At 43.6% G+C, this 19,042-nt stretch overlaps 1 protein-coding gene across 5 annotated transcripts; it reads left to right on the top strand.

Moving 5' to 3' along the window:
• The first annotated feature begins 120 nt into the window (after positions 1 to 120).
• ppp1r13l (protein phosphatase 1, regulatory subunit 13 like) lies at positions 121 to 13,592 on the top strand. Of its 5 annotated transcripts, none has more exons than XM_037462738.2 (13): positions 121 to 328; positions 6,397 to 6,459; positions 6,552 to 6,673; positions 6,984 to 7,545; positions 8,197 to 8,289; positions 8,592 to 8,683; positions 9,087 to 9,459; positions 9,555 to 9,994; positions 10,080 to 10,217; positions 10,876 to 11,009; positions 11,409 to 11,575; positions 12,135 to 12,328; positions 12,424 to 13,592. In XM_037462738.2, exons 2-13 carry the CDS (start codon positions 6,423 to 6,425, stop codon positions 12,457 to 12,459), a joined length of 2,388 nt encoding a protein of 795 aa, XP_037318635.2. In that variant the 5' UTR covers positions 121 to 328; positions 6,397 to 6,422; the 3' UTR covers positions 12,460 to 13,592. The 5 variants fall into 5 exon arrangements, with proteins under 5 accessions (XP_037318635.2, XP_037318636.2, XP_037318638.2 ...); XM_037462739.2 differs by lacking the exon at positions 121 to 328 and adding an exon at positions 513 to 713; XM_037462741.2 differs by lacking the exon at positions 121 to 328 and adding an exon at positions 4,345 to 4,488.
• Positions 13,593 to 19,042: the final 5,450 nt, after the last annotated feature.

Genomic DNA, 19,042 nt, shown 5'->3' with positions numbered 1-19,042 from the left:
CAGCTATTATAGCCGATCTGTCATGGGCTCTTTGTAAAAGACGACAATGAAGAGAGTCAGCCGAAACGCACGGGCATGCGTTCACCTGGGCCAGCTGTGTTCGGAGCACCTGGCTCGGGTTACATCAGCGGAGAGAGAGAGAGAGAGAGAGAGAGCCAGAGGGGCTGGACTCTGAGCCAAAATCCCTCCAACAAGTTACGCAGCAATGACTACACGTCTGGGGCAATCGCCGCAAGAGAGCAACACATCAAGGGCCACCCGACTCCTTCAGGAAGACGAGAGGGCTCCACTTTCTCCTCGAGGGGAACAGCAACACGACTCACCTGAGGTAAGGAAATGACCACAACCGCGCTACCTGCGTATTTGCCTCCGTGAGAAAAAAAAGGGGTTTGCGGTAAAGGAAACGTTCATCAGATCGCGTCGTTGTTGAGTGCGTCATTAAAGCTCATTGAGTTCCACCGAAGTTCAGCCTTGAGTAACGCGCCGCCCCCCCTCGAAAGTCTCTCTCCATACTTTTCTGTTTGCGTGTGAGGGTTTCTTGGATGCGAGGAGGAGCTTATTCTCAAACTAATGAAAATCAGATGTTGCCATTACTGCACAGTCTGCATCCGCAAAGGAAAGCTGCTGGACTTCAGTAGACTATCGTGCAGCCAGCAGCAGAGGACCATAGCAGACAGTCACACATCCGGGACAGCCAGAGTTACCGTGCACAGGTAGGGCTGGGCAAAAAAAGTAGGATCGTTTATCCTCTTTCAGTGAAATCCTATCGTGATGAAATAACATTCCGAGGTATCGTGAATTTTAAAATAACCGGCACATACAAACAGTGGTGGCTGGCCAATAGAGGGCAATGGAGCGCGCCTCCTTGAGCCCCCCAAACATGTCTGAGACTCCGAATTGATACATTTTGCTTCAGGGAACATGCCAGTGTAGTTAAACTGTTCCCGTAATCAGCTTACATCGAGCCCGTATATGTAAACACCGCCATTGTGCTGCAGGGAACATATTTATTTCTCTATCCTTTTTAACTCGATACTGTTGTGTTACATCTGCACCAAACCTGTAAATGAAATGTGAAACCAAATGAGAAACGAGGACCATCTAAAAGTTGTCAAAGTGTCTTGAATGATTATTGTGACTGTTGCTTATTCAGAATGAAGTGCCAAGTATCCATCATTTCAGTGATTGACACTTTGCTTCCTGGACTCTTCACATTGTTCTATCAGCGTCGTTATATCGGGGCTTTTCATTTGTCATGTACTGTATTAAGTTCAGGGAAGAAATACACAAAATAGGTTTTACCATTTGGTACATTAAGATCAAATACTCATCTATTGGACAAGTAGAAAGCATGCTATCTAATCATATATATTGTTATTGATGTATGAAATTACCTACATGAGCCAAATTGCTCACTAGTGAATTCCTTACTAGTGATTTATTAGGGATGCTGTTAGATTAAACTTTTATGATCTATTATGTGAAAGCATTAATCATGGATGATCACCATATTGTATTGTTGATTGGCATTAGATTATCGATAAACAAAAGCATAATCCTTCCACCACTTTGTAAGAGACTCAAATGCGTCAAGTATTTGCTCGACTGGCTGCTTTTTGAAAGAGATAACCAAACCTTCCTGTCACAGCAGGCTTCAAATGGCGTGGGGCCAAAATGTGTTCTATCCCCTCAGGGTCCTCCGTCCAAAACCAGCCGGGCCGCATTGTCCGCTATAAACCTGCCGCCTACACACAAAAAAACTGTTACTGTTCCCAGCGATTTGACCGACTCCCAAATGATTGAATGGCCTTATTCACTCTTTTGTGCACTTTACACCTGAGCATTAGCCTGACACACTAAAGGCGTTAGACGAGTGTGTAACCTGTGACAAATGTTGGTTATGTTGTGTTGCATTGAGAGATTCCTGAGTCACATGCTGTTGGCAAAATTTGTTTTGGTCTGTGCATGAATGTACGCTCATGTACCCTGCAGAGACGGATTACTTTTCCTTTGACTTAAGTTTAAGATCAATATCGCTGCATTGTAAAAATGCAGCGATATTGCTAAAGACTTAATGAATATGCTATGAATGCGTGTTGGTGCTTTTGTGTAGGCCGAAAGCAATGATTAACTAGTTCAGAGATGCGGGTGTAATAGAGATAAATACTTTGGATGGAGTCTGTGAGAATCTTGTAGTTATTGAAATCTGTTTATAGATTATATGATGAATCTACAAGCCATTCATGGACAGCAGGTGCCTTTTTAGAGAGGAAAAATCTCAGCGCTTATTATTGTATTTCAATTTGGTCATATTTTTTTATGTGAGATGATATTCTTGGAGAAAATCTATTTTGGGCAACACTCTTTCTGTGGTTGTACCAAACGCCAACTCCGCTATGAATCAAAGTTCAAGAGTAACAATTCTTTTACACAACAGTCACACAATTCCTCCCACGCCATTAGTCTCCAGCTTCCGACAGAATCCAGAAATGTCAGCACCCCGTTTTGAACAATTCACACAGCGCGTGATGGTGCTGCATCGAGCGTCATTATCCGTGTTATCTTTGGCGTTGTCATGAAGCTCAGGCATCAAAATACCTTCAAGACAATTCAGAGAGACCGTGTTCCTGATATGTCAAATCAAGCTACCGCAAAGACTTATGAAAGCTTTTGGTATAAAAAAAGAAACATTGAGAGCATATCTTAATCAGCAGGTTTATTTTTCTCTAGAGCATAATTTAGTAAATGTTGTCTGCATCAGGCAGATTTAGCTTGTGGGACAACATAGCAGTGAGACAACGAAAAACCAGCCACAAAGGGGAGTGTTTTGTTGTGTCAAGGAATTTGTCTTTTTATTATTCAGTCTCCGCCGTTTTCCCTTCCAAGAGTGCACTGTGGACAAAGACAAAGCTAGAAAGATCTGAAGGAAGGATGTGAAGGAGGAACCAACAGGAGGGGAAGGAAACCAAATGGAGGCTGAAATGGGGCCCAGCATTTTAAAGAACATCGATCTAGAAGCTTTATCTGGAATTACCAGTGAAGGATCTACAAAGTTAAAGGGGGAGGGCACAGCCAGACATACCTTTACATTCTGCAAAGCTACTGATTATTGTCTTCACTTTAATCTCCCCCCGCTGCTTCCTCCGGGTGTCCAAAGTTATTGAATTGTTTCCCAAAATCTTTGAAGCTTAGTTGGCAGAGGCAGCCAGGAGTTTTGTTACTCCTTGGTGGTTTCATCTTGGCTTTCCAACTCGAGCGAGCTAATTATTATGTTAAAATAGTAGAACCAGCTAGTAATCATAGATCTGAAAAGAACATAAAGTGCATTGGAAGTGCCCCAGGAAACTTCCCCTAAGAATGCAGCGAAAGTGCAGGAGCATCTCCAAAAGCCTGCAATAGCTGCGCTGCAGAGGCCACAAAAAGTTTCCGTCCACTTTACATTTCTAAATAGTTAATGGTTCTGTGGCTCAATACTTGAAGGCGATCACTGCCTTTCTTCTGCAAGGGCGCTTTAAGGTGGAACAGCTGTCTGATTTGATACTTTACTATGTGCTTCTCCTTTTGAAACCTTCATATTACAGAGTACGGCCATGCTCTTAGTTTATCTGGAAATGATTTGCATGGTAATAGAATATGCTAATAAGAATAGCAAAGGAAGACCAGCAAGCAACAACAAAAAGCAAATTCAACATCTAAATGATGTGGTGGGAGGATTGAAAGGTCAAAGTCCAAAATACATTTGGCTAATTCTGTTGAACCTGAATGAACCTTCTTTCACCTCTGGTCAATAAGTAATGTTTTAAGTGAATGAAATATACAGTTCTGACTAAACAACACAATGCCACAAAATGTGGGGAAAACGTTTAAGTCTGTGACAATCTATTTCAGATTACTCATCGATGCCAAATACTAACAACAACTTTATTGAGATATAGAATTCTTGAAAAGAACATTGATATTATCTTAGCTTTTCTTTTTTTTCACAGCCACGATCTGTTAGTTTTGGAAGTGGGAGAGTCTGTAACCATGGCTGGGTATATCAAATGATTTAAGAGGCGCAGGATTACCTTCACGATACTCCCAGTGTGTTATTAACATGAAGTCATCCTTAAAATACTACGGCCCTTGCCCTTACTCGTATATTCCGGCATCCGAAGGCGGGGGAAACATATTTGTGCGAAGAGTAGAGCACAGTGAGTGTTCACCCTGACCTTTTGTGAGCCAGTGAGAGTGCAATCTCTTTGTGAGTTGGTTGTCCTTGACAGAGATGTGTGTGTGTGTGTGTGTGTGTGAGAATGCCTCACTGGGAGGAGTGCTGAGGAATGTGAGCTTGTGTGACCAAGCCTGACTCCAGTACAGCACAGCACACAGTCTAAAGAACAGCTATTATCTGGCTGCCCTGTAAGCTTCAATTTGACGACCTCTCGTATCACGGGCTCTCCTCCGGGCGCGGCTTGTGTTCAACTGGTGTTGGCTGCTCATCAAGAGGTTGGTCTGGTTTTCCAGCCGCACAATTTTTTACATGTATATTTTGTATTCAGGCAACAAAGATACAGTAAATGCCCCCCCCCCCAATCTTTGGGGCAATATTTTTAAAAATAGTCTTTCTGCAGCTGTATTTCCCTTTTTTTTTTTAGATGTATTCCCCATAGTAATCAATTGAAATCACTCTGTTTGTCATGTTCAGATTCGAATCAAATCGTCTATGACATTTATAGAAAACGTCCCAAAATAGATCTCAGCAATGTTGAGAGGTCAAACAGCGAGCTGAGCACTTGAATCATCAGTGACGGTGGATTCCTTGTTTTTCACAGGCTGATGAGGAACTGACCTCACTCTGTCTGTCTGTGGGACGGCGCGTTCACGGCCATCAGTAGTTAGATAGGCTATGCTTGTAAATTAGGGAATCAGAGTGTGTGAGGAAGGCTCAACACACTTTAATAAACAAAATTTAACCAAGATATGTTGAAATCTCCAATATGCACATATTTAGTATCTAACATACTCAACATGTTGTACATAATGGACTTCAGGACTTACTGTTGACAGTTAAAAATTCCCACTATAGTATGGACGTAAATCTGTGTCATCTGATTTTGAAAGCAAAATGTGATTGAATTTCTAGCACTGAATATTTAGGCATTGAAATTATGAATACAATATCTGAATGTTTTTCAACGTTCAAAATATTCAACCGCAACATCCGGGACACTAAGAAAGAGCAATCGATTCTAGATTCAAGATCAGGAGCGTGCGTCCAGCAAAAGGAGCGAGCACCCAATACAACATTGGCTTGTCGGCAGCATGGTGACCGTGTAGCCATGTCCAATAATAACGAGGCTTTAACTCTCCTTTATGCCATCAGTGTGGTTTGTGTCTGTAAGATTCAGCAATAGACAGCTGACATTTAACAGACTGTGTTGGACATGAACTAAGCGGAAGTTAAACGAGATAAATCCGATGACACAGATTTACTTCCATAATTGTGCCTTTACAGTAAGAAGATTCCATGTTCTAGTTAGCTTTCCCTATTTTATTCTGATTGTCATTCTTACTGCAAGACATAGAAAGGCTGAGAACTTATAATATATTATATTTATTTTCTCAACAATAATAGTGTATTAATTAGAAGAAAATAAATTCAGAAATGTTTGATGCCAAAAAATAATTTTCCTGTGCAGATATTTTAATTTATTATTAGACATGCAATGATTTTTTTTGGCACCAACACATTGTTTGAACAACCTTTTCAACCCATTCAGGGCTAATTGACCTGTTGGCAGACACAGCGGTTTGGATTATTTGTATAATACGTCACCCACTTGACTATCAATGCGCTGCACCTGTATGCTCTCAAACTGTCTTTCAAACAGACCAGTCATGTGTTTTAGTCAAGCTGGAACACCAGGCATCGCATTCAGCTGTGGGTGAGTCAGCCGAGCAGCCAAGACACTGCTACCAGTTTTACTGAGACGAGGGCCTCAAAGTTCTATACTACCGTTTTCTCAAGTGACTCGCTGTTACAAGCATGTCAGCATTTTTTTATTTGAAAACAAACCAGTTTAGACATGAAGGGCCTTCTGGTTTTGCATTCACAGAAAGTGTTCTGTTTGTTTGAGAGCTCGAGAGGGCGAAACAGCTGGCAGCCTGCAGCGGGGGAGAAAGGGTAGGGTGAAACACTCCTTGCGGTTTTTATTCAGGCGCCACACAGACTTTAAGTTTATTGCTTATTAAAGTCAACGGCTCAGTCGTTGATCGGGAACCCAGAATGCAGGCAGCATAGCCTGAATATCTGATACAGGAATGAATCTCACGAGATTGTGAAAACTTCCGTTGAAAGTGTTGTGAAACTTCCATCCTAACAGGTGTGGCGTGTCTCCTTTTATTTTTTTTCAGGAGCTGAACGCCGCCACCTCGCAGCCATGAGTTCTCAGGCGAGCTTCGGCAGCAGCATGCTGTGTGAGTTGTTTTTCTTACGGCTCGGTGTAACCCTGTGCTCGTCGAGGTGACGTGCTATGCTCACTCTCGTTGCTTTGGTGATGTGTGTCCAGTCCAGAGTATAAATGACGATCTGAGTGCGTCGCTGGCCCAAGCGGATGAGTTATCCAGAGAGTTCAACTCCATGCTGAAGGAGGCCTCGCCCAGCAGCAACAACAACAACGCAGCGTCTCAGGTACACGCAGACACGCACCTCCTGCACCTTTTTGAGGATGTTTTAGAGGATGCCTCCCTCTCTCTCATACCAGTGCCTTTTGTCTTTGTCTCATGAATGTGCCCCTGAGGTCGTTCCATCTATTTTCTAAGTTGAATCGGTGTCTACAGCTGCCAGTAAAAGTGCAGCTGAAAACACTTTTTAAGCTACTTGAACAAGTTATGATGTTGGTATTCAAAAGCAACATATGCCATGAGTCGTTGGTCACTGACCCAGCACAGTGCATCATTTCTTAAAATATTTATTGTTAACAATTCAATTTTCCCTTCAGGCCAGGCCTGCTGCCTTCATAGAGAAGCCTCAGTCCATTGGCTCCATCACTACGAGGGAGACGAGTAATGGCAGCTCTAAGCCTCTCTCCACGAGCTCCACAGGTTTCCTCCCCATAGACTCCGTCTTCACCGGAAACAACAAAGCCTCATCGTTGCCCCCCCCTGGCTTCTCCAATAGCTCACTCTCATACCCGAAGATCCAGAGGGAATCACACTCTCCTCTCCCTCGAGCCGGACCTGACAGCTACTCGTACGAGCAGCAGAGCCCCAAACATTCACCTCACACCCCGAGGCGCAATACCCCCCCCATGTACGACAGGAGCCCACAGGGCTCGGCGGCTTACGCCGAAAGAAGCCCCTCTCCGGTCCTCACGGCTCAGTCCTCTGACCATACGTCTCGGTCGGCCCCGCTCCAACCCTCTTCCAACATGCTGAGCCTTTACGACAGCAACCAGGGGGGCCGCAGGTCACCTCGCCCGGACAGTGCCCGCTCCCCTTTGTCCTTCAATCCCCCCATGTCCAGCACCATGCCTCGGAATTTTGCTGCTTTCAGGAAACCCGGTAAGTGACTGTTGTTATAGACGGTAGCAGAGATCTGGATTTATTATGGCATTAGATGAAATATGTTTTCATGGTTTTCATTTTGAGGTAACGTCGTGTGTATGCTGTGAAAGTGAAGGACATACTGTATGCTTTTGGAAATAAGAGCCGTCCGGTCTTGGTAAAGTTATTTTGATTTGCAGTTGAGGCTGGCACTAACCAGTCAACATCGATGCACCAATCAAAACCAGAAATTCTGAACTCAAAGTTTTGTTCATTTTTAATATGGTGAGGAATCAGGTTTTATAGATTGGATTAAGAAGTTAGCAGTACCGCAGAAGGAGAACATCATAAATAACCCATTCATATATCCCAAAACAGTCGTTAGCGGTTGGTGCGAAGCGTTTCCAACAGGCCTAATAGATAAAAGTATGGTATTTTAAGCTTGGCAAAAAAAGCACTACACAGACAAAATACTTTCATCATTCTACGTGTAATATCACATTCCTTTTTTAGTGATTCGTTTAATGAAAACTGTCCTTCAAAGTACTGCAATGTTGAAGCTTCCTGGTGTAAATCTCTCCATCCTTCTTTTGTTACTCTTTCTCTTACTTTCAATTTTAATCTCTTTCTGTCTCTCTCTCTCTCTCTCTCTCTCTCTCTCTCTGCCAGAGGAGGGTGTGCAGCAGCAAAAGAGCTCTGGCAAGTGGAATGAGACAGATTTGGACATGTCCTTTGAGAAGAAACGGCACCACACCTATGACAGTTGGTTGATTCCTGCTAATTTCTCTTGGGGCTGGGCAATTCATTCATAATGATTATTTCTCTTCTTGGTGATGAAATCATGTATGGATATCTTGTAAAACACGTCAATTGATGGAGTACTGTAGTATTCTAGTAGTGCTAGATTTTGGGCACATTGCTCATTTTATCAACTTCTGCTTTGTATTTAAAGGTGTCTAGGAGTCTAGGGAAAAACCATTCAAGTCCAACACGAGTGGAACAGTGGCAATGAGCCTGACCTGTACGTGGTCTCTGTTTTCTAATTCAACACTTTCCTGTTACAGAGGCCGAGTGGCTGCGGCCGTCTGTGCCAAGCCATCAAGGTTGGAGAGAATCCAACCTTGATGGCCCTCCGCCTGCGCCGAGCCCCAAAAAGGTGGGTGACGTTGACACAGGCTTTTAAAAAGGTAGTGTGAGAGAGCCTTCGCTTTTTCTTAAGCCATTCCATCAGGTTCTTGTGAAACCACAGGTATCCACGTAATGGGAGTAACTGCTAGTGACTGGTTGATGTGGGCGGCGATGGGTTTCTTGTTAAATCAAAAACTCAAACCGTAGCATTTCCCTCTTTAGAGCTGCAACAGTCTATTTTTGCATCCTAGTAGCTTGCCAGGTTGTCTGAAAATGAAGAAAAAAACGGACCAAAGAGGCCCGAAAAGCTCCCTTGAGCTGCGTATCTACTGTATGTAATAATTACGCTAAGACTCATTGCATTGTACAGTCATCTGATTCAGTGCTTTGGGATTAGTTGAAAATGTAACACTCCTTTCTTTTCCTTCCAGGATCCTCGATCTCAAGCTCTCGTCTATTCCCACACTTCCCTCCCCCGTAACACGCGCATGAACGTGCCTCCCGATGTTTCATCCCCACTCTACTCCCCTTACCACCCTCAGCCCGTCATCTCCCGCATTTCCGTCCCCCCGATTTCTACTCAGTCCCGTCAGGGCAGGCCCATCCCCCTGTCCGTTATCATGCGTCTCCAAAACCCCCAATGGGGAGTGATGTCAAGACCCCAACCCAGAGTCCTTGGGATGGAAGGCCACATGGCACCGTACCCACCACCCGTACCCTTTCCAAGGGAGTTCTTCCTCCAACATGTGCCCCAGCCATTGCAACAGCCTCCTGAGCTGAGACAGCCGGCCGTGTACAGTGACGGTATAACACATTGGACATGTGCGCACACACTGCAACGCTCTCGGGGTTCACAGGGTGCTTGACAAATGCGGTTTGTTGTCTGTTGTCTTTTGCAGCGCTAAACTCCGGGGATATTGAAGCCGAATTGGAGCGGCTGGAATTTGTTCACAACTTGCCCGTTATCTCGCAGAATCCCGACAGGCCAAGTGGTAGCAGGGAGAGAGCGCCGCCAGCTCCCCGGCCCCTCAGCCCCACCCGACTGCAGCCAGTGGTGGCCCTCGAGGCCCAGGGGCAGGTGATTCCTGATCTGGAGGAGCTGCTCCGCATGAGGGCGGAAATCCCGCGGGCCCTGAAGAGACGTGGATCTGTGGACCAGTCGCAGCCCCAGAAGAGGGCCTCCCACTATCAGCCCAACCAGTACAAGAATCTCATCGACAAGCTCTTTCGCAGGAAGAAGGGGGAGAACGGTGGCGAGACAAGCAGCTCCTCGGAAGAAGAGGAAGCTGCTTTACCCCCTGCTCCTCTACCTGCAACCACAATGCATTCTGATTTTAAAGTAAGAAGAAAGGTCCTTTCACTCCACATTTTTTTCAGTGAACTGTTTCACTTTATGCCTGCTGCTATCTTGTTTGTCCCGTAAGAGCTACCATTCCATCCTGCGGCGGTCCAAGCGGGAGCACAAAAATTCTGGGAGGCGAGCTCGACTCAACCCGCTCATTCTGCTGCTGGACGGAGCGCTGGTCGGGGAACTGGAGACAGTGCAGAAGGCCGTGCAGGAGGTCTGTGCACGTATTAATATACCTTATTGTACACAACTTTTTATTGCCATGGCAGCTTCTGCTTTCCTGGAGCTGCTACCACGCACAGTGCTAGTTATCATGTCTGAGATACTAAACCCATTGCACCAATAACTACTTACAAATATTATACATATTTGACAATAAAAAACGTCTGAGAATAAAGATTTCAAAGATAAGGTTGGATTCATCCATTTAAACAAAGGCAATATTGCAGTTCGTTAAATTGTTTCCCCTAGTAATCCCTTTTCTTGCAAATCAATACTTTTTGAAAAATAATTTTTAGTTTGGCAGCCTCCATAGAAGGAAAAAACTATTGGGTAAAAACTTGTTCTGCACTGAAATGGGACGTCTCCTGCAATTATGTTCTATTGGGCTGAGCCGACATTCAACACATCTCTGCTGCTGCTTGTTCACACAGAACTAGACTTCTGATTTAGTCCACCTACATTTCAACATTTAGGGGTTTAAGAGCTGTCTCAACGTGATGCTTTGACAGTAGTTCAGGAAGTAAGATAAAGTAGAGAGGCAGAGAAAAGTTTTAACACCCTCCTAATATGTCAGTTTAGGAATATTTGAGAGCAGAGACTCTTGTAATATACTTGATTACACTTTAGTTTAAAGTTTTAATGTCTCCCAGATGAACGACCCCAGCCAGCCCAACGATGAGGGCATCACTGCCCTTCACAACGGCATCTGCGGCGGCCACTACAACGTGGTGGATTTCCTGGTTCGCATTGGAGCCAATGTCAGCGCGCCAGACAGCCACGGCTGGTAAACACCTGCTCATTCCTTGCCATGATGAAGTGTTTCTATCTTTGATGGAAACAAACTTCTTCTACTTCTAATAATAAACTGTTCAAGAAGCCAGATTTGTGGTTCTAAAATACTAACAGGGAACATTTACTCCACAACAATTAATGTTAATGTTAAGTACATTTTACATACTTTTTCTGAAGGAAGGGTTTCATTGCTACACTTATTTTGATGACAGTAATATGACAGTGTGATACTTCTCCATCACTGTCTCTTTCCTATTATGGATCTGTGTTACTCCTGAGGGGTTACTTTTTAAGTCTATATTTTGCCAACCTGACGGGTTTGTTACCAGACATTTTCAGAACATGCTCTTGTAATCCCACATGCGTTAACCGCCAGTTCTTTGGCCCGCAGGACTCCGCTGCATTGCTCTGCTTCTTGTAACGACCGTCCCCTGTGTGAGTTTTTGGTGAGGAACGGCGCCGCCGTCATGGCCATGACGGAGAGCGACGACGCCACAGCGTCCCAGAAGTGCGATCCTTACGCTGTTGGGTTTGAGGAGTGCGAGAGCTTCCTGAAGGGTGAGGCAGTTACACGTTCACATCCACACACCTACACACACAGTATACGCCATCATTAATGGCTTTAATATCCAACCAGGGCTCTGACCTTTGCTCTCTTTTCCACTTGTTTAATGCGACAGGTTCCAGCTCAGTCTGCTATCAGTCCCTCACACCAGTAAACTTTATATAGCTGCAGCTACAATAGCCATCAATGTACATTCATGTACATGCGGTTAGACAATATTCACATTCAAGGTAACTTAAAGGCGGCCGATACACTCCAGCTAGAGACATTGGATTTCTTGGGCTAATATGTGGGTGTCCTAATAATTGACCATTCCATACCAAATAAACATTTTTGGGAGGGACAATTCCGTGTAGAACACGGACACTACGCCTTGGGTTTTTACTCACTGGCAGGTTTCTTTGGTGTAAGAAAATGACGCGGTAACGCAGATAGAATACATATTACTTCAGATTAAGCTACAATTTTGTCCATATTCAGTATTTAAACAGAAGCTGATCTTCAGGTAAGGCAAGATGTAAACGTGTCCACCCATACACGCATTAACTCCAGGTGTGGAGGCGGCCATGGGGACGGAGAACAGCGGGGTGCTGTACGCCTTGTGGAGCTACCCGGCTCAGGCCGCCGACGAGCTGAGCTTCAAAGAGGGAGACATGGTCACCATCCTGCAGAAGCCCGAGGGGTCGGATTGGTGGTGGGCCTCACTTTGTGGCAGGGAGGGCTTTGTTCCAAACAACTACTTTGGGGTAAGATATTAATTTCCAAACGAATGGTTGAAAAACTTCTCCCTAACCTTCTGACTTCCTCAACATAACACAGAATTTGTATTGTTTTTTCGCAGCTTTTCCCAAAGGTTCGACCCAAGTCTCTCTGCTAAGTGGTCTCTTGCGGTCGGTCAAAGCGGTGCAGAAGACTGTGTCAAACACAAAACATGACAGCTTCACACTAGTGTCTGACCTGTAATTGGGTAAAGCCGGTGTATCTGCAGAGCATGGGAAATGGTTTTGATCTGTCAGTCACGTAGAGTTGAAGGAGTTTCTAGAAGACATGATTAATGCCAGCTCTGCTATATATAGTATATTTGAATAAATAAATCTATATATCTATATGTATATATTTGTCTTGTTAAGTTAGACCTCTGTAGTGAGCTAAACTCTTCTGTCCAGCTGTGGCGGTTGATCCAAAGGTCACAAGTTTCATATCTCCTGCTGTGTTCCGGTCAGACGCTGACATTTGGGACTTGTTTGGCTGGTTGGGAATCAGAAAGCAAACATCAGCTTTTGTTTGTTCAGTGGAGCCGCTGTATAGTGTCGACGAACCCGGCCACTGATTTCTCAATTTAGAAAAAAGGGCTGCATCAGAGCAAAATTGATCTACTCCCACTGGAGCAGAGTAGTGTGCGCGCTAAACAAATGACTTGTTTATTTTTCCTACAATGTTTTTCGTACAATGTCCTCTGTACAGGGTGTTTGCAAATAGTTTTATCCGAGAGATCCTAATAAAAACCGCTCTGTGATGTTTGTTTTTACCAATGTGGCTGCAATCAGCCGCAGCAGAAACTTAACAGCGTTTTTTTCTACTTGGCTCCAGCCCTTAGACACAATGTAGATATGGCATGCTGCCGATATGAACAAAACACAAAGAAAAAATGGACCTTTTTGGTGGGTGGATGTTGTATACACAGTGAATGTTTGGTGTTTTGTGTTTTTATCAGTTTTCAGTTTTGATGATAGAGAAGGCCGTACACGTGACCTGTAACCCCTCTTAAGGGACACACTGTGACCAACTGTTTAAATACTCAATAAATACATGAGTCACTGGTTTTTGGTTTCCAGTGAAATTGTCTGTTACAGTCGTGTGTTGGTGACTTGAGATGAGAAAAATGAAATGTTTCCTACTGACCAGCAGATGACACTGTACAATCAAGTGTGAACTCAGCCTGTTAACATGTTCAGTGCTTCCAACAAATAAAATATAATATATAGTAAAGAAGACACATGTATTCAGGCTGTTTTGTGCAGCATCAGACCTCGTTAAATTACACCTTGTTAATACTTTGTTCCTTCTTCTTTGATGTTCAATGTATTCTCATTTTCTTTCTCCCTCTTCTTTTACACCACCGAGCACCCCGGCGACTCCTGTAATTCCTAATGAATCAATTAGCTGCTTGATTATGCAAAAGGGGAATTACAACAAAAAAAAAACTTTACACATGATTAATCTTTAATTAATTCTGACTCAGGCCTTTTGATCTGCACACTATCTGTACCCCAGTGGTATTAGGAAAGCACATCACAATCTCCGGGGAAGATTAGTGACGGCATTGTTTGAAGCTGTTTAATGTTTTTTTCAATTTCATGTTATGTTATTTAACAATGATGACGTACACATGCACACACACACACACATAATGTACTGTGGTGAGCTAACTCAGTGTTTCCTGGTAAATAATTCAGATGGTTTAAAGCGGAGCGAACTGTCCACTGGTCCGTGGCAGAATACATAACGTAGGGGTGACATAGACCTGGGCCTTGACTAGGAGGCAAAAGGGGCACGAGACTCATCTTTATTCATAAAACACCACATTTCTTCAACAGGGCAAATAGGGAGCAATGTGACTTATACTACTTTCATTCAATTCAGATGGTTCCATGAAGGAAAAAAAGAATGAGTCATTCGAATCAGAATGAATAAAATTATTTGCATTAAGGTAAATCTACATTTTAAGTTTTCTGTAAAATATCACTTTTTGGTTTTGATGATGAAAAAAAACAATAATCTGTACTTTGATTTGATTCAGTGGTTCCCAACATGAGGGTCACAGGACAAATAAGGACAGAGATTACTAAAACATATTGGTGCTTTACAAATTATGCTAATCTTTTGGGATTTTTCTGTAATCTTTTATTGCAAAGAACTAGATTATTTTCCCCAGCTAGGCCTCTTGAAACTATTATAGTAAAAATGAACGTGAATGTACTGGTGAGACGACATTACAGGCTGCATCCACAGCATGAAAGCAGTGAAGAGCGGCTCCAGTGAGCTAACCGGTGGGACTCGCTCACATGCACTGACATGCAGTAACAGTATGTCAACAAAGAATGTTAAGATTACAACTGACACACAAAGGGAGAATGAGTTCATTCTCTGTACATAACCCCACCACAAGGGTTTGTATTGCTATATTAATGCCCCGAATGTCACTTTTATTGCCTTCAAACACACGTCTAATGCCTTCCACTGCATGTTTCTATTGAAACGCTGCCTCTCAGAACTAAAATTGACACCGCATTGGATTGCTTTGCATTGTTTGCAGGGGTTTCTACTTTTAAAATCAGACACGCTCCTGCCGGCAAAGCACAAATGCACATTTTCCTCGGGCCCCTCTCTGCTGCTGCCCCTTTTGACAGCACTGCCTGCACGAAAGAAAGAATTGCAGCGGTGAAGAGTTTTGTGCTGAACAGTGATTCTGTTCGGGCAGAACTCATTTGATGCCTCATTGAAACCCGCGGTAGTGGATTTCTCGAACAGACTGTTCGCAGATTAGGTTGGAGTTGAAGATCAATTTCTAACAAAATTCTGTAATGGACATGAATTGTGGGAAGGCAAGCACCGTTTACCGGACTGCAGAAGTTCTCAGAAGAGAAAATGTAAAACCTTTATAGCCTCCATACACATAGAAGTGTGGAGTGGTGAGGGGGGGAAGGACATATGTGATCTTTATTTCCATTCATGGGTATTCACCTGTCCAAATCTCAGTCCGAACCACAAGGTCAGCTCTCTACATTCAGGGAATTAAAATCTCTGTATGACGATGTACACAAAGCTAGGTCTCCATAAGAGATGACCCTTTGGGGTCAACCTGACACACCGAGTTCATTATTACATAGAATGTTATCAATCCCAACATCCATATATAGGGGATAAAAATATCCCACAAACCCCATTATGACCATGGCGCAGCAGAGTGAACAGTTGGTAGCTGAGGATTGCGGTTACTGGCCCAGGCTGCGGCGAAATCGAACATTTTCATTCCTATCTTATTCTCATTCTCCTCACTGCATCCAATTCTACCTCACTGCCCTCCCCCACCACCACCGCCAACCCCACCTTTGCACATACACACTGCACAGCACGTGGAATCAGCCATTGCAACCTGAAATCTGTGCTGATGGTGACGAAAAAAGAGGTAGGAGGAGTATCTACACGGAGTTCATTTAGTATTTTTCATAGTGAATATGCACCCTCCTGGTTGTATGCACGCACACGGATAGTGTTGCAGACGTGACTGGAGGTTTATGATGCCTCTGACTTAAGATGGCAACCAATGGACCCACAAGTCATCAATGTTGTATGTTTACAGACTCCACTCTCAGTTATACTTGTGAAGAGATTGCTTCTGTCAGACCAGGGGCAGGAGAGTATCTTCTAATGTGATATCAGCATGGGGCTGTGCTCTGTTATTATTTAGGGATAACAATCAAAAGGAGTCCAGACCAGAACTGGACTGATGTCTCTCTATCTTTGGGAGCATTGTATGTGACAGCCCACAAAGAGCCTTGAAGGGAGATCCTGTGTGTGTGGATGTGTGTGGTTTTGTTGCACGTGTGTACATTTTTTGCATGCATGCCCTACTCTCGCTCAGACACTAAGGAGGGCAGACAGATCCGTGGCCCTGCAGAAACAGAGCTTTACTGAGGGGAGGGGGGCAAAAATAGAGAAACAAAGCAAACTCCAACAAATGGGCGTGGGGGGGGGGGGGGGGGGATCACCTACGATTTAGTTTCTTGCAGTCTTCCTACTATGGCTATTCTAGCCGTGCCCGCTCCTGTTCGGAGTAATGATCTTGTGGAGTAATGAATAATCGAGGAGTTCTTGTCCTCCCTGGCTCCCCTAGTTAATCAGCGCTCGCCTGGCTGCCCTCCGCTCTGCTACTCCTCACTTTAATAAATCATTCAGGCCTTCAGGACAACAAGTCCGGCAGTTCGAGGGCCAAAAACTTTGCCACAACCTCTCGATACAACCTCCTTCTCCTCCACTTAAAAGCCAGAAACCGCCTGGTCTCACTATCAGTGTCCTTCACTCTCTCTGACTCTTTTCTCACGTCCCTCGCTCACTCTTCCTTCTGTTTTGGAGACAAGACATTCCATTCGCTCTCTCTCCCAACCCCTCTCTGTCCCTCTCCCTTGGGGAACCATTTCACTTAAGATCTCTCTCTGCCAGAGTTCGACCCAAGAACGTATGTTCTCATTCCTCAGCTTTTCCTCCTTAACACCTTGGCTCTCTCTGCCTCTCCCTCTCCTTCTGTCGCTCTGTCTTGCTGCGACTGTGCCCTCCTCCATGTCTGACCAGAAATTCCAGTCAGGGGATGATGTCACATGGAATGTGACCCCAATGGATGCTGCTGCATGGAGGGTCATAGGATCAACACAAAAAAATGTATCTGCAAGGTGTGGGGATAAAGACAAAGATCCCTACATGTTTAAATGCAAATAAGTACACCTTTTATAATTTAAGGATTGATTTTGTTTTATTGGCAACATCAAGGTAACTTTAATCAAAGCAGGAGGTAGGAAATTATTCCAACTTCCATATTCCGAATTCAGATTTCCAGGAGGTATTTTGTGTCGTGCAGGTTATGTTACTCTCTTTGCTTCAGCCACTGTTTCAGTTATCGAAGGACTACTTTTCAGTGACTCCTCTGTTGCTTGTAGTTTGTTGATATCATAGCACTAAGATGCTAATTGTATATGGACTTATTTGATGAAATTGCACTTTCTTGTTTCATGTTCTGAGTTTGTATCCTTATGGTTGAAATGCACTTATTGTAATTGGTTCAACCTTATAAACACATTGCGAGACTGCAAAACCAAGAAATTTTACATACATACATACAGTATTATTTCACAAAATGTTGGCCTATTCCTTTAACGCAGAGCTGTACTTTGTATTCTGGATCAAGGACAAACACCCAAATGGATTCATGGGGTGGAAAAACACACAGGAGCATGAAAGTTGTCTTAAAAACCTTTGTTTTATGCTTTAAAGCTCTGTCACTCGTTTCTTTTCTCCATTCTTCCTCTTTCGCCCAAAGACCTCTGCATCCCTCCTCCTCACCTTTACAGACCTTTATTCTTAATCTGGCTCCATTAACCAAAGCTGCCCAACTCCCACCACCACCATCTTGGTGGAAGGGCATTAAAAAGGCATAAGACCCCCATCCCGTCCTCTATCTCTCCTCTTCTCTCGGACGTTTCTCTCACCCTGTCTTGCTCTCTCCGAAAAGAGGAGTGCTCGAATGACTCAACTCAAGCGCCCTCTCCATCAAGGCATCCCTCTCACTTTGCACATCTCCTCCCTTGAAATGGCTACTTAAGCATTTATTTCATTATTTAACACAACAGCATTGCATATGATTTCCTAGCGGAAAGTCTCAAGCGCGACTTAAGAGCATACCCAATGTGTATGCGTGTGTGTGTGATATGTGCATACTGCGTGACGTGGTATTTTCTTGCTGTCTGATTTGATTAGTGGCCCCGTCATCTTCTTTTAAACGTAACAAGGTCCTGTTTCAGTTCACTGCGATGTTAATGAATAAAAGGGGCAGGACATGGGCTCCTTTTGATGCCCACATCCTGTTGCATCTGGGATAAAACTTAAAGGACACCGAATGAGGGGGGAAGAGGGAGAGAGAGGACTGTTGGCTGTTGACTGCACAGAGGAGAGTTGTAACATCATCATATTGTGCAGTCTGTCTTGTTGCTGTCTGCCCGTGATAGAAAGTGGATGAAACTTCAGATGAACTTTGTGCTCATAATGAAACATTCAAATGTATTTGTTACATCAATCAATCTTATTGTTTGAGAAAGTTGAGGAACAGCAGACTGTACGAATGTATTAACCTTTTGTTCTAATGTTAGCTGACTGAACCTTGAAATCCAAAATATTGACTCCATGCATCTTTTCGTTGATGGAAAGGGCTTTTGGCTCTCTGGCTTTAGTTTAGTTATACTCAACACTGTGTTTTATATGTGTAGCCCAAAAATAAATCAAGTGTAAAATGTGTAAGCTTTAATATGATTTCCCTTAAATATGTTATGTATGTATTTGATGCTCATTGCAACTTGCAGGAACATGATGACAGCTAGCCAGTGCTGCTCCAACTTTGGAACAGTATGACATAATTCAATATAATGAAGAAAATGCTACTGGCAGAAGAATATGGTTTAACTTGACAAAATTCCCCATAACAAACAAATACCATGTTTCATTTATTTTATGTAAATGTTAAGGCAGTAATTGTATGAGTGCTTCCTCATTGGAGAGGTGGGCTGAAAATGATGACTGTTAAACTCAATTTAATCAGCATTCTGTTTTTGTGGTTTCCTTAATGTACCACGTTCTAAACTGCTTCCAGTTTGCACTAAAATATAAGAGATTAAAGGTCGACACATGATTGG

Source organism: Pungitius pungitius, chromosome 3, assembly GCF_949316345.1.
Source record: "Pungitius pungitius chromosome 3, fPunPun2.1, whole genome shotgun sequence".
NCBI lineage: Eukaryota > Metazoa > Chordata > Actinopteri > Perciformes > Gasterosteidae > Pungitius > Pungitius pungitius.
The sequence above is the reverse complement of the archived record's forward strand: the minus strand, read 5'-3'. Positions and strand labels throughout refer to the sequence as shown.